Genomic DNA, 14639 nt, shown 5'->3' with positions numbered 1-14639 from the left:
AGGGCACAGCCCCCGGCTCCCTGTCCCGCGGGGTCCCTGTGGGAACAGGCTATGGTGGGCTGCAGACTTTGGTAGCACTGCAGGGTTTGGTGATGGAGGAAGCAGAGGAGCTGGCAGTGCCAGCATTCTGTGTCCTGGGTGAAGCATGTTCCTGCTTTTTGAGGCAGACGGTGCTGCCCCTTTCCCTGCATGTTCACACCCCTTCATCTTGCTCAACACTTCCAGAATGGTGCCTCAGCAGGAAGATGAGCACAGACCAGAACCAGCCCCTGCCCAGCTCAGTGCCAGCAGCACCAGCTCCCAGGGTGGCCATGCTGGTGACATCAAGTCCTTTGCTCAGCGGGCAAGCAAAGGCTGACCCAGGGGCAGTGGGATGGGAGGTCCAACCAAGGGTCCTTTGGCCACTGGAGGAGGGACACGAGCTGCCAATGGAACAAGAAATGAGCAGAGAGCCCACAGAGCCTTTAAGTGGTGTTATTCACTACAAAAACCAGTCCTGCTCCTCTGCAGTGGGGGGAATAGCAGAGCCCCAAGTCCTTGGGGGAAAATGTTCCTTGTGGGATGTCACTGGGTGGGACAGAGGGAGCTGGCAGTCCACCAAAGGGGCACGTCCACCCAGGTCCATCCTGGCTGCTGTGGGCAGTGCCAGGCCCTCACTTGTGCTTGGCATGGAGGAACTCGCTGCGGCCCTTGTCGCGGCCCCCGAAGTAGCGCACCCTGTGGATGGCCTGCAGCTGCTCCTCGATGGTGGCCCGGATGTCCACCTCGTCGGGGATGTGCACGTAGCGGATGTTCCTGCCGGTCACAAAGAGCTCGTCCAGCTGGGACACGGCGCCCTGCCTGTCCGTGAAGGTCACCTCGGCCAGGCGCACGTTCATGAAGGCGTCCACGCTGGTGACGCGCCCCGCGGCCACGCTCTCGTCGCGCAGCTCCACGGTGGTGACGCGGCCGCGCAGGCCCTGCAGCAGGATCACCAGGCTGTTCTCGGCGATGGTGCGCTCCTTCACCGAGTGGCTCACCTCCATGGCGGCTGTGGTGGGACAGGGGCTGGGGACACCTGCCTGCTGTGCCTCACATGGAGCAGTCCCTTCCCATGGGCCAAGCCCTGCACACACACCTGAACATGGACCAAATTCTGCCCACGGACCAACCCCTGCACACACACCTGATATTGACCAGCCCCTGCACACGCACCTGAATATGGACCAATCCTTGCCCATGGACCAAGCCCTGCACACACACCTGAATATGGACCAGCCCCTGCACACACACCTGAACATGGTCAAACACCTGAACATGGACCAACCCCTACCCATGGACCAGCCCCTGAACACATACCTGAACATGGACCAAATCCTGCCTATGGACCAAGCCCTGCACACACACCTGAACATGGACCAGCCCCTGCACACACACCTGAACATGGTCAAACACCTGAACATGGACCAACCCCTACCCATGGACCAGCCCCTGAACACATACCTGAACATGGACCAAATCCTGCCTATGGACCAAGCCCTGCACACACACCTGAACATGAACCAAATCCTGCCTATGGACCAACTCCTGCATGTTCACCTACCCACTGATCAACCCCTGCACACACAACTGCCCACGGACCAGCCCCTGCACATCGACCAATCCCTGCACACACACCTGCCCACTGTAGCAGCCCTCAATCGCTCACCTGCACGCACACACATCGCCCCTCGCACTCTCACCTGCACACGCATCACCGCTCACACGCCCACCTGCACACACACGGCCCCTCTCACACTTACCTGCACACTCACCTGCTCTCATTCCACCCCTCGCCCCAGTCACTCCCATTCTCCTCGCCCACCCCCCTGGCACACGTTCCTCCCCGCCCCCCGCCCGCTGGGGTGCTCCGTGTCCTTCTCGCACTCTCCCTGCCCTCACTCCCCCTCCACCCTCGTGTCCCCTCCCGGGTCCCCCCGCCGTTCCCGTCCCTGTCCCCATCCCCCTCCCGCACACCGGAGCCCCCCCCGCACTCACGCGCCGCCGCCTTCCCGCGCGCTCGCCCGAGCCACCCCGCCCCTCGCGCACGCGCGGCCCCGCCCCTCGCCCCGCCCACGGCTGGAAAGGGGCGGGGCGGCCAGGCGCGGTGTCCGTGTGTCTCAATGTCCCCAAGTCCCCATCCCCGCGTGTCCCGGTGTCTTCATGTTCCGGTGTCCCAATGTCCCCAACTCTCGGTGACCGACTGTCCCGGTGTCCCCATGTCCCGCTGTCCCCGTGTCCCGCTCAGAGCCCGTCCATCAGTGCCAGCAGGTCCTCGCCCTTCTCGGCGCTGCCCGGGCGCGGCTCCGCCACGTCCAGCTCGCCCAGGATGCGGGACAGCTCCGCCCGCCGCGCCGGCTCCTGCGGGACAGACATCGCGCTCAGCCCCCGCCGGTCCCCCGCGCCCGGGGCTGGGCTGGGACGGGACGTGCCCCTTCCACACCCGAGTCGGCTAAAAACTTGCTCTGCTGTTTGTCAGGATTCAAGTTTTCTTTGTAAATATTCACTAATTACACTCTCGGCAGAAAATTGGCCATTACTTAGTTACAAGCTGAAGTGAAATGGAAAAAAAATGTATTTTTAAGTCCCTACTCTGGGTGAAACACGGTCCTTAACAAGGCAGGGATGGTGAGAAGCAGTGATGTGAAACATGTTACGTACCTGTGTGGCTTCAATGTTGATAACCTTGTAGGACAACTCCTCTGGTCTGGTCTGTGCAGCGTGTCTTGATTAAAAACATGAAAAGAGTGGTTAATGCCATGAAGATGTATAAGGAAATAATAAAAATCAGACTTCATCAGGCTACTGTAGGCACAAATGATGATCAGAGGATGCTCACAGGGCCAGACTGGATGGGGTTTGAAGCAGCCTGGTCTACAGGAGGGTGTCCCTTCCCATGGCAGAGTAGAATTAGAGGTCCCTTCCAACCCAAACCATTCTGGAATTCTATGAAGTTTGGCAATGCCTCTGTTCCTACTTGGCAAATTAATGTATTCACACCAGTTTGGAGAATTCTCTCTGTCCTAGATATTTTTGCTAAGTGCAGAACAGCAGGAATATTTCTGCAGTGGAAACAAGCAGATAGAAACATCCTGCTAAAATGGCTGGGGGGGATATTTCTGTCCAGTGGCATTGGGAGAAAAGCTGCATCACAGGAGATATCTGGAGCAGGATAACAACACAACCCTCTGACCCTAAAGCTCTCTAGGGCCAGCTTTGCTCTCCAGGACTCCCCACAAGGCACCCCAAAACCAGACCCAGAAGGACTCCATCATACTCTTCCTCTTCGTCGGTGGTGAACAAGTTCAGCCGAAATCCCGACTCGCCACCAGCAGGTTTCTGGATGTCCAAACCTCCCAGCAGCCTGGCCAAAAAGTTCAGCTCTTCTTTAGCAAGAGGGTTGGGGGCTATGTTCTCCTGCAGGAAACAGGAATAGGTTCATTGGGCAATTACCTGGGAGATTTGGGCTGTGAGGAGCTTTGATATTCCATATATGTCCTTCATATATTCCTGATATTCCATATATGTCCTTCATATATTCCTGATATTCCATTCATGTCCTTCAAAGGGATATAAACACATTTATTTCCCTGTTCTTCCTGGGACAGATTGTGTAGATGACCACAGTAATCACCAGCTCCATGCTGGAAATGGTTGACTGAATTTATGCACTCAGCACAAGATACTTTTCCAGCTAAACTGGATGTGAGAAATCTGTAAAGGCAACTTTCTGTTTTCTGAGGAGATTAAAATGGAAGCAAGAATATCCTTGCAGGAGTGTGTGGATTCTTTGGGAAAATGTGCCCTTCCCCTGGCTTCAAAGTATTGGGGAGGATTGGCTGAAGCTCTGAGAACACCAGAAAAGCTTCCCTGACCTTGTCTCATACCTATAGACTCAGAATTTGGCCAGTTTAAGCAGGGACAGGAGGAGGACAGCACTGACCTTTGCCTGGGATGCCAGGTTTTTGGATGATCCTGACATGTGTGTCTCCACTGGCCGGGTCATGCTGTACCTGCAGGGAAAACACGAGGAAGAACAGCTTATTCTGGGACCAGGGACAGAACCAGAGGGAGCAGCACAGCATGCAGAATTTTAGGATATTTCCCTGAAGACTGAACAACTGCAATGAGAAGCTGCAGCTCAGTGTGGTGCAGTAGTGAGGCAGTGAGGTGTGTGAGGGACAAAGCTGTGAGAAGGAATACAGATCTCTTTGGATGGAAAATGTACATTAAGGCAAACATGGAGAACAGAGAGGATTTCTTGACTGTGGCTACGTTAAATCACATTTCACATGAGATGCAGCACCAGGTGAGAACCCTCTTTCCTCAGCTCCACTGGGGACATAAATCAAAGTTTTGCCTGTTTTTTGCAGCTCTTTATACACTGTCCACACAGGACAGCACCTTGTAACAAAGTCAATCTGATAATTAATAGCAAGAGAGGCCAAAACCACACCAGGCTGAAGATGTGCTTCTGACCAACCCATCAGCATTTGGTTCAGGTTTCTACACAGAAGAAAAATTACTTACATATTTGTTCCAAGTTTGAGGACTCTGTCTCCATAAAGCTCAAAAGATCCTTCCCTTTGTGGAGTAACATAATTCCCAGCAGTGGTGAACTCAGCCCTTTTAACTTCCACTCCTTTGTGATTGAATATCCTTAAAAACCAGGCATTATTGGAACATTTAGTAGCTTCAGTCCTGATTTTAGTACCTAATTCCTCTGCTTTCTGCATGAGGGGAATAAAACTCTATTCTGTAGTATAATAATAATAATAGTAGTAGTAATAATAATAATAATACTACCAATAATTATTGTGTATAATAATAACATTATGTTATGTATAATACTACTATTCTTTATAATAATAATTCTGTACATTGCTAAATGCCTCTGTTATGGGATAAATTAATAATAGCTAATTTTTTATGATAGAAAACTCCCAAAAGCAGCTCAGCATTTCACTGCTGGGTGACTTAGTCCCAAATTCTGCCCTTTACCTTTAAACAGTAATAGTAGTAGTAGTAGTAATAATAATAATAATAATAATAATAACAATATATAAATAATAGATAAATAATAGTTAAATAATAGATAAATAATATTAGATAAATAATAATAATAATAATAAAGGCATCTTAAATAGTATTTACTGGAGTTTCAGCTATCCATGCAACAGGATTGGCAGTCTGAGCTGGATTTCTGAGCCCTCTGGATGACCTGCTGCTCCCTGGCAGCCCCACACATGGCACCAGCTCACCTGATGAGCCCTGGCACCTCTGTGCCCCAGGGGACAGGCCCTGAGATTGGCAGCACAAAACGACCATTGGAGTTTTGCACTTTATCCTTCAGGAAGATGGAGACCTGCAAAAGGACATCACAAACATCATGGCCTGGGGAAATCCCCTACAGACCTTCCCATCCAAATTCCCTGAAGTCTGAGCCTCAGCCTCTCTGCCTGGGCTGGGGAAGGTTTCCCAGAGCTCTTGGTCTGTGTGGAGGGATGTTTTTACAAAGGCAGTGATGTGGAATTGTGGTGCAAAGGATGGGCACACTGATCTAACATTAAAAAAATTATATTAAAAACTGCATCCTATTCATGCATGTGAGTGTGACCAATTTGTTTAGAGAACATCAAGACTTCATGCTCAGGCTATCAACTTTCTCCTACAAGGAAAAATGGATTTATCCATCCAAATCACACTAGTAGAGATTCCTTTTTTCATAATACTGTAGAATTCTTCAGCATTATTGCAGTATATGTGCTCAATTTGTGAAATTTGAGTGCAATTACAAGCACATCAAGATGACTGAAAAGCACAAACAACAAACCCAAACCTGCAGTGTTTATAAGCAGATCCCTTTACATTCCAACCCCAAATTCCCTGTTATTGTCCCTGCCTAGTTGGATTGGACTCTTACCCGGATGTGCATGTCCTGGAAGAAAATGAGAAGTGTTTGCCTGATGAGCTGGAATTCACCATCAGAGAGAGGGTTGTAGGTCTGGAAAAGGAAAATCATCATGCAAGGGTTTGCAGGTGTGCCATGATCCATCCAGGGAAAGAGGGAACAAACAAGTACAGCTGAATATTCTGATCCACTTGCAGGGGGAACAGAGATGCTCCAAGGGGGCTGCTGGGCACTATCAATAATTATTGTCTGCCACTAAAAGTCTGATTTAATTTCTACTGAAATCAGTGGAGACTTAAATCAGGCTGAATAAGCAACACATTGATTTAAAGTGGGCCAGTAAAAGAATGCCCCTTGACTCACAGCCCTCTCCAATGTAGTAATTCATCTGTAAGAGGTAAAAACCCCATAAAATCAAACCACAGTGTGTCCCACCCTTTTCCTGAGGATTCTTACCTCGATCAGCCTCCGGAAGGTCTCATCCACCTGGTTCAGAATGCCAGGGGAGTCAGAGATGAAATCCTTGATGGCATCCAGGTGGTTGAAGGTGACCAGCAGAATGTCCCTGGGCCGAGGGCACAGCAGCACTTGGTATTTGAAGGCCATGGTCATGAGGTCGTAGAGCTGCAAAGGAACACAGGAATGTTGGTTGGAAACCTCCTGGGCATGGAGAGGGGGATTCAGTCAGGCCAGCACCTGCCTGTGGCACAAGGAACCATTTTAGCTTCATTTCTTAAAATACAAGAGCTCTGCAGTCCCATCCCCAGCCTTCCTGCTGGGTCTCCAATGCCACCAGTGCTCAGTGAGCAATGCTATTGTATTTGTGAGGTGCCCTGATGGATGATGAATCTGACTCCATGTTCTCAGAAGGCTCATTTATTATTTTATGATACTATATTATATTAAAGAATACTATACTAAACTATACTAAAGAATACAGAAAGGATACTTACAGGTTAAAAAGATAATAATGCAAACTCGTGACTCTTTCCAGAGTCTCTACATAGTTTGGCACTGATTGGCCAAAGAGTGAAAACAAATCCCAGCAGAATGCAATGGAACAATCACCTGTGGGTAAACAATCTCCAAACACATTCTACATGTGAGCACAACACAGGAGAAGCAAATGAGATAAGAATTTGTTTTCCTTTTCCTCTGAGGCTTCTCAGCCTCCCAGGAGAGAAATCCTGGGCAAAGGGATTTTTCCAGAAAATATGACTGTGACAGAGAACCATTTTCACATGGAAAGCTGCTCCAAAACACCTCAAAATGGAAAAGCCAGGGGTTAAACATTGGAACAGAACCTGGTGAAGGGCAGCTGGGGAGCAGGACTGTTACCTTGTCCATGCTGGGCTGGTTGAGTCTCATGATGGAGGCGTGGGCCAGCCGGTCGTACACGGTGCGCAGGGCTTTCTTGGAGTACAGATCCTGGGGCTTGAACAGCTCCTCCATGAACTTCCTGTTGAACATGGTGCTGATGATGTCGTTCATAACTGCAAAGACAAAGTTAGGCTCTGTGGTTTGCTCCAGAACAGCCTGTTCCTGCTCCATGCCAGGGGCACGCCGGGGTTACCTGTGCACAGCAGGGACAGAGCACAATGGGAGAGGGGGAGCAGCACCTCTGCATCCAGCTGTGCCTCAGCCCCACCTGAGCAGCACCTCTGCATCCAGCTGTGCCTCAGCCCCACCTGAGCAGCACCTCTGCATCCAGCTGTGCCTCAGCCCCACCTGAGCAGCACCTCTGCATCCAGCTGTGCCTCAGCCCCACCTGAGCAGCACCTCTGCATCCAGCCCCACCTGAGCAGCACCTCTGCATCCAGCTGTGCCTCAGCCCCACCTGACCAGCACCTCTGCATCCAGCCCCACCTGAGCAGCACCTCTGCATCCAGCTGTGCCTCAGCCCCACCTGACCAGCACCTCTGCATCCAGCTGTGCCTCAGCCCCACCTGACCAGCACCTCTGCATCCAGCTGTGCCTCAGCCCCACCTGAGCAGCACCTCTGCATCCAGCTGTGCCTCAGCCTCACCTGAGCAGCACCTCTGCATCCAGCTGTGCCCCAGCCCCACCTGAGCAGCACCTCTGCATCCAGCTGTGCCTCAGCCCCACCTGACCAGCACCTCTGCATCCAGCCCCACCTGAGCAGCACCTCTGCATCCAGCTGTGCCTCAGCCTCACCTGAGCAGCACCTCTGCATCCAGCTGTGCCTCAGCCCCACCTGAGCAGCACCTCTGCATCCAGCTGTGCCTCAGCCCCACCTGAGCAGCACCTCTGCACCCAGCTCTGCCTCAGCCCCACCTGGCCTCAGCCACCTGATGTCCCCCAGGGCACAGATGCCACCTGAGCTGAAGGCAGCAGGCCCTGTTTCCAGTGGGAATAAGGCTGGCTTTGCTGCCCTGGTTTTACAGCTATGGTTAGCACTTTTCATTTTTAAATGATGCTGTTTGTAGGCTGCTCTGATGTGTTATTATCTGCTGCAGATAATTAAAAAATAATAAAAATAACATTACAAGCTGCAGTTCTGCTTCCTAAGGAGAGTTTTGCCCTGTGGTAGATCTTTGCTGTGCCTGTTCCTCCACACCCTCTGACACCACCAGTCTATTTTTTAACTTCTCAACAGAAGCTCCTGCAGGGCTCTCTGTAATCTTTATTCCAATCAGATTAACACTGGCAGGTATTTAATAAAGCATTTATATCCCTGGGATCTATATCAACCCACTCAGGGCTCTCACAGCTGAAACATCTGCAGGCCCTAGAGTTTCAAATGCAGAACTCCAAACTTCCTCACTTGTGGTTAATTTTTAATGTGCAAATTTAGCCATGGAACTGTTTTGTTACTGAGGAGTTCTTAGAGCTCAGGAGTGCTGAGTGCGAGGGCTGTGCTCTGGTTATTGAGCTTTTAATGCAAACAAGATGGAGAACATTGTGCAGTGCTTCAAGCAGATGCTGCACCTGAGCTTTTGTGCTGGATCTGCCACTTTTATTATCTCCCTGATCCACTCTAAAGAGTTATCATCAATAAACATTTATTCCTCCAGCAAAAAAAAGAAAAAAAGGTCAAGGAATACATCAGGTCACAGATTACTGTACAAGTGTGGATTTTCCTAAGCAGATGACTGTTACAAAGCTCCTAATGCCAGACAATTCCTGTGGATTAGAAAAATCTCAAAGTAAATAATAAAAAAAAAAAATGAAAGAAAAGAAGAAAAAGTGAACATACAGAGAGTGGTAGTGACCAATGGTTTGATTTAATGATTCCTGGGGGGTCAGACACCTGGCTTTTCACAGCTGCCCTACCCCAACAGACAAAACAAAGGTAATTTCTTAATTTCCCTGTCACTTCATCTCTTCCCAGAGGATAAACTCCCTGGGGACTGCTGGGAGCCAGGGCAGGGAGAGCTGTGTTCCCAAGGGCAGAGACCTCCTGAAGTGATTCTCTCTCCTCTCTAAACCTGCTGGTTCCAGGTTCCTCACACACAGCTCAGCAGCCCTGTGCTGAACCTGACAGGGCTCCCTAATCCTGGTTTAAAAACTCCAAAACCACAGACAGATCTCAGCTCCTGAGCAGTCTGGATTAAGAATACACCTAATTAAAAATGGGGGGAAAGTCCCTCCTTCCTTCCTTTCAAACAAACTGGCCATAAAACAATCCCTACTTGCAATCTCAGGCAGAAATCCTCTATTTTTCGTGGAGAAAATAAAATATATTAGTACTAGTAGATATTAGTATCTAGTTAATTTTGCAGGGAATCAATTATGACAAAAATAAGAACTTCTGCTTTATACTGCAATTAAGGAAAATATTTTTAAGCTGCTTGTGTGTGCTGCCCACAAAAAGACTTCTCCTGTCTTTGGAGAGCCACAAACAACCCAAACCAGCAGGAACAGACACCTCCCAGTACACTGATTTTTCAACACAAAAACCACAGACATAAATTATCTTTTGAAATTAAAACCTCTTGTGTGGGCTATAAAAAGAACTGAGAAAGACATTAAAAAAAAATCAATCATGGTAAAGGGCAAATTGATAATAAATCTCTCACATGTTTGATAATGACACAGCAAAGGTCTCAGAGGGGCCCTGGAGTGGCCATGGCAGGTGACACCAGAGCAATGGCCCAGGGACGTGGCACAAGCAACACAGAAAAAGCAACTGAGCAGAGAGGGGAGGTCATAACTGGGATGAGAGGAGGGAAACCAGTATAGGCAGTGTGATGGACAGGACTGAACTGGGGGTGATGGTGGCTTTGGCCTCCTCCCCCAGTCTCTGGTGACAAACAGCACGTGTCACTGGCATGGCTGGGATGCATGACATGAGGCTGGAGCTAGGCCTGGGTGATGCCTGGGGGATGCTGGAGGATGTTTGGGGCAGCAGAAGGAACATTCTGGGTTCTGGACAGTCACCCTGAGTGCCACGGGCTGGTGGCTCCTCAGGGACCTTGTCACTGCTCCATCAGTGACAGCCCCAGGGGGTGACATCAGAACCCTCCTGAGATCCCCTGGAGCACTGAGCAAAGTGTTTTCTCTCACAGGAGAAGGGAAGGGTCAACCTGGGACCTGCCTCACAGCTCTGGGCAGCTCCTCCTTGTTTGGGATGGGATGGAATCTGTCCCTGGGCTTCTGAGTTAAAGGATGTGCTTGGAGACAGGAGGCAATGGTAAGAAAAAAGCTGGGGCAAACTCAGGACATCAGCATTTTCCTACAGTAAATATTAAAACCTACCAAAATGATGCTTATTTTGCAAAACACCAATCACAACCTTGATCCCTCCTAAAAAAGGGCTGCTCAGAAAGACCCTGTAAGTTCTGCTCATGCTCACTGAACAAAAACCTGAGATTCAAGAGACTCATTTCCTCATTGCTCAGCACAGCCCTTGCTGCAGGCTCCTGTTCCAGGGCAGATTCCAGAGGGAAACACCTGAGGGCTCAATCCCACCCTCAGGATCCTCCAGTCAGGATGAGCTGTGGGTTCCTGCTCCTTTGGGATGGCTCTGCCAGGTGTGACCACCAGCACAGGTGGGTAAAGCAGCTGGGATGGGAATGCCTTCAATCATCCCTGGAGTTCACCTGTCCAAACCCTGAGCAATGCATGAGATAAAACCTTGGAAAAATGGAATAGACCCAATATTCCTGCATTTAAGCAGAAAAACAACCTGCACAATGCTCACACAATTACATGCTTGCATGAAAACAGTGGTAAAGAAACACAAATACCATTTTTGCAGGCGAGACCACGAGGATAAAAAGCTTTGATCCATTTACATTCTTGGTTAAATTAACAGCTGATTTTTGAGGCCATATGATTTTAAGATATGGTCTGTTTTTTTTTTTTTTTTCCCACTGATTTACAGTAATTTAAGGAGCAGGTGAACATTATTGTTCATTTGTGACACTGACTGAAGGCTGCAGGAACAGCCTCAGGTGTTCAGGCACGATGAGCCCCAGGTGTGCACGTGGGGTTGGACTGGTGCATGCAGCCAGCAGTTACTGTACCTCGTTTCCTGTCCACATCTGTCCATTCATCTACACGAAGCATATAAAACAAAACAGCAGTTCAAGATGTAAGAACGAGAGTTGCAAGGAGAAGAAAAGAAAATAGAAAGAGATAAACTTAAAAAAAAAAAGAAGCTAACTAATGGATTTTGCCTCTTCTCATCAGCATTCAGCACTGAATGAGAACCTCACCCTCCCCTTATATAAAATTCTGCTGCTTCAGTGCACATCAAATTTTACCCTTTGCATGAGCTTGGGTAGTTTTGAGCTGTATTTTTGCACTTACAAGTAACCAACATTTGAATGAACAGCTTTAAGCATCAGCAAACACCTCAGTGTGGATGAACCACATCTCAGTGAAATTAACACACAATATTTTTGAAGGAAAAAAATAAATCCATGTGTGGACAAACTAAAACAGTCCAATTCTCCTGCTGAGATACTCCATCAAGATTTAATTTAGCTAAAATCCTAAACTTGTCCCTGAATAAACAGCAGTAAACTTCTGTCACATCATCCCCTCATCAGAACACACATGAATAATTACAAATTTCCCCCTCACAAACAATACAATTACACAGTGAACCCTTTGTTGTTTAGCACTTCATAAAGGACAGGCAGAAGGGATAACAATACCAAGCTCATACCAAGTTGATTTTTAAATTAAAACATCACGTTCCCCATGCCCTGCCCCGACAGAGAGGTGCAAGGACTTGCAAAGCAAAGCTTTAAACTGAAGTGGTAAATGCAGAGGGGCTTGGCTGGGAGCTGGAGTTTCACGGCCCACGTGAAGACACGAGGCTCTGTTTGTACAAGGATTTTGGCCAAATGAGATTGTATAAAAGCCAGGGTTTCAGGAGCTGTACTGGTATTTGAATTTCACACAATTGCACGTTCTGAGTCTGCATGAGATTTATAAATTTACTCCTGGAAACTCCTTCCCATTGCAAAGCAACCTGCTCTGCCCCACACACTCCAGGAGCTGGGCTGACATAACCAAATCCTGGGATATTTTGAGTCCAAAAGTGCATTTCTGAAGCTTTAACCCCCGAATTGAGCACAGAAACACCAACACGGACTCCACTTTCTCCTTCTGGGCGAGAACCTCCCAAACCAACCTCAGCAACACCCTCGGGCTGGGAAGGAACTTAGGGAACTTCACCGAGCTGCGCTGCTCGGCGGAGAGCACAAAACACTGAGGGCTGGTTTCTGTGATAATTACTGCGGGAATTACAGAAATAGGGAGCCCGCAGCATCCTCTGGTGTCAGCACAGCGTGTCCCTGTGTCACAGCTGACAGAAGGAGAGGCCACAGCCTTGAGCTGCGCCAAGGGAAGTTTAGGTTAGAAATTAGAAAGAAATTCTTCACTGAAAGAGTGGTTGGGAAATGGAATTGTCTGCCCAGGGAGGGGTGGAGTCACCATCCCTGGAGGAGTTTAAAAACAGATGGAGGCGGCCCTCAGTGCCAGGGTTTAGCTGATGGGGAGGTATGAGGCATGGGTTGGACCGGGTGATATTAAAGGTATTTTCCAGCCGAGGTAATTCTCTGTTTCTGTGGCATTCCGGGAAGCGGCACCGCCGGGAGGAGCAACCCGAGCCGCTCTGGGGGAGGCGGGAGCGGGGGCAGAGCCGTGCCAGGGGACACCTCGCACCGGGACACCAGGAGCGGAGGCAGAGCGGTGCCAGAGGACACCTCGCACCGGGACACCAGGAGCGGAGGCAGAGCGGTGCCAGGGGACACCGGCAGCGGCTCCGCTGGCACCGGGACACCGGCAGCGGAGGGAGCCGCGCGCCGCTCACCTTTGCGCGCCTTCTCTCCGGGGATGCTCTGGGCGCGCAGCCGCTGGTCCAGGATGTAAAGCATCTCCCCGCCCAGGTTCAGGAACAGCAGCGGCAGCGTCCGCGCCGACATGGCCCCGGCTCGGTCCCGCTCCCGGCCCGGCCCCGCTCCCGGCCCGGCCCCGCTCCCGGCCCGGCCCCGCTCCCCGCACCGCCGCCGCCGTTGCCGGGCAACCGCGGGGCCAATCAGGGAGCGCCGTCTTGGCCGGGCGGGGCGCGCCTGCGCAACGTCCCGGTGTGAGCGAGCATCGTTCCGGTCTGAGTGTGCATCATCGTGATCTGAGTGTGTGCATCATCCCGGTGTGAGCGAGCATCGTTCCGGTCTGAGTGTGCATCATCGTGATCTGAGTGTATGCATCATCGTGATCTATGTGTGCATCATCCCGGTGTGAGCGAGCATCGTTCCGGTCTGAGTGTGCATCATCGTGATCTATGTGTGCATCATCCCGGTGTGAGCGAGCATCGTCCCGGTCTGAGTGTGCATCATCGTGATCCATGTGTGCATCATCCCGGTGTGAGCGAGCATCGTCCCGGTCTGAGTGTGCATCATCGTGATCCATGTGTGCATCATCCCGGTGTGAGCGAGCATCGTCCCGGTCTGAGTGTGCATCATCGTGATCTGAGTGTGTGCATCATCCCGGTGTGAGCGAGCATCGTTCTGGTGTGTGTGTGCATCATCGTGATCTCAGTGTGTGCATCATCCCGATCCATGTGTGCATCATCCCGGTGTGAGCGAGCATCGTTCCGGTCTGAGTGTGCATCATCGTGATCTGAGTGTGTGCATCATCGTCATCCGTGTGTGCATCATCCTGGTGTGAGCGAGAATCGTCCCGGTCTGAGTGTGTGCATCATCGTGATCTGAGTGTGTGCATCATCCCGGTGTGAATGAGCATCCTCCTGGTGTGAGTTGTGTGCACGGTCCTGATCCATGTGTGCATCATCCCTGGTGCACGTGTGCATTGTCCCTGTCCCTGTGCCACCACCCCAGTCCCCGTGTGGATCATCCCAGCGCACAAGCACGACCTCAGTGCACTGAAGAATGGTTTGGGTTGGAAAGGACTTTAAAGCCCACCCAGTGCCACCCCTGCCATGGTAGGGACACCTTCCACTGTCCCAGGCTGCTCCAAGCCCTGTCCAGCCTGGTCTTGAACACTTCCAGGGATCCAGGGGCAGCCACAGATGCTCTGGGCACCCTGTGCCAGGGCCTGCCCACCCTCACAGGGAAGAATTCATTCATTATGTCTGATCTAAATGTTTTAAGTTTCAGTTTATAAATATCTAAGAAGATGTGGCAGCACAAAGCCCTGGACTGGCTGTGCTGACAGGGCACAGGCAGCCCTTGAGCTGTTCCCACGGACAGACCCGCAGGGTAATGCTGGAGCC

General features: G+C 50.5%; 2 protein-coding genes across 5 annotated transcripts; both read right to left on the bottom strand.

Moving 5' to 3' along the window:
* Positions 1 to 458: 458 nt before the first annotated feature.
* Positions 459 to 2064, bottom strand: LSM10 (LSM10, U7 small nuclear RNA associated). 4 transcript variants are annotated; one of them, XM_059868509.1, is made up of 2 exons: positions 2017 to 2064; positions 459 to 1105 (listed from the first exon to the last, which is right to left on the bottom strand). In XM_059868509.1, exon 2 carries the CDS (start codon positions 1023 to 1025, stop codon positions 654 to 656), a length of 372 nt encoding a protein of 123 aa, XP_059724492.1. In that variant the 5' UTR covers positions 1026 to 1105; positions 2017 to 2064; the 3' UTR covers positions 459 to 653. The 4 variants fall into 4 exon arrangements, with proteins under 4 accessions (XP_059724492.1, XP_059724493.1, XP_059724490.1 ...); XM_059868510.1 differs by having other exon boundaries at positions 459 to 1030; positions 2017 to 2057; XM_059868507.1 differs by lacking the exon at positions 2017 to 2064 and adding an exon at positions 1273 to 1827 and having other exon boundaries at positions 459 to 1242.
* Positions 2065 to 2133: 69 nt separating this feature from the next.
* OSCP1 (organic solute carrier partner 1) lies at positions 2134 to 13363 on the bottom strand. Its single transcript, XM_059868506.1, has 10 exons — positions 13218 to 13363; positions 7268 to 7422; positions 6386 to 6553; positions 5942 to 6022; positions 5280 to 5383; positions 4549 to 4677; positions 3962 to 4031; positions 3296 to 3435; positions 2680 to 2743; positions 2134 to 2379 (listed from the first exon to the last, which is right to left on the bottom strand). The coding sequence occupies exons 1-10, from the start codon at positions 13327 to 13329 to the stop codon at positions 2263 to 2265; spliced, it is 1140 nt and encodes a 379-aa protein (XP_059724489.1). The 5' UTR covers positions 13330 to 13363; the 3' UTR covers positions 2134 to 2262.
* Between the last annotated feature and the right edge of the window lie 1276 nt (positions 13364 to 14639).

Source organism: Haemorhous mexicanus, chromosome 27 (genome assembly GCF_027477595.1).
Source record: "Haemorhous mexicanus isolate bHaeMex1 chromosome 27, bHaeMex1.pri, whole genome shotgun sequence".
Classification (NCBI taxonomy): domain Eukaryota; kingdom Metazoa; phylum Chordata; class Aves; order Passeriformes; family Fringillidae; genus Haemorhous; species Haemorhous mexicanus.
Note: the sequence above shows the minus strand (reverse complement) of the source record. Positions and strands in the feature narration are given on the sequence as shown.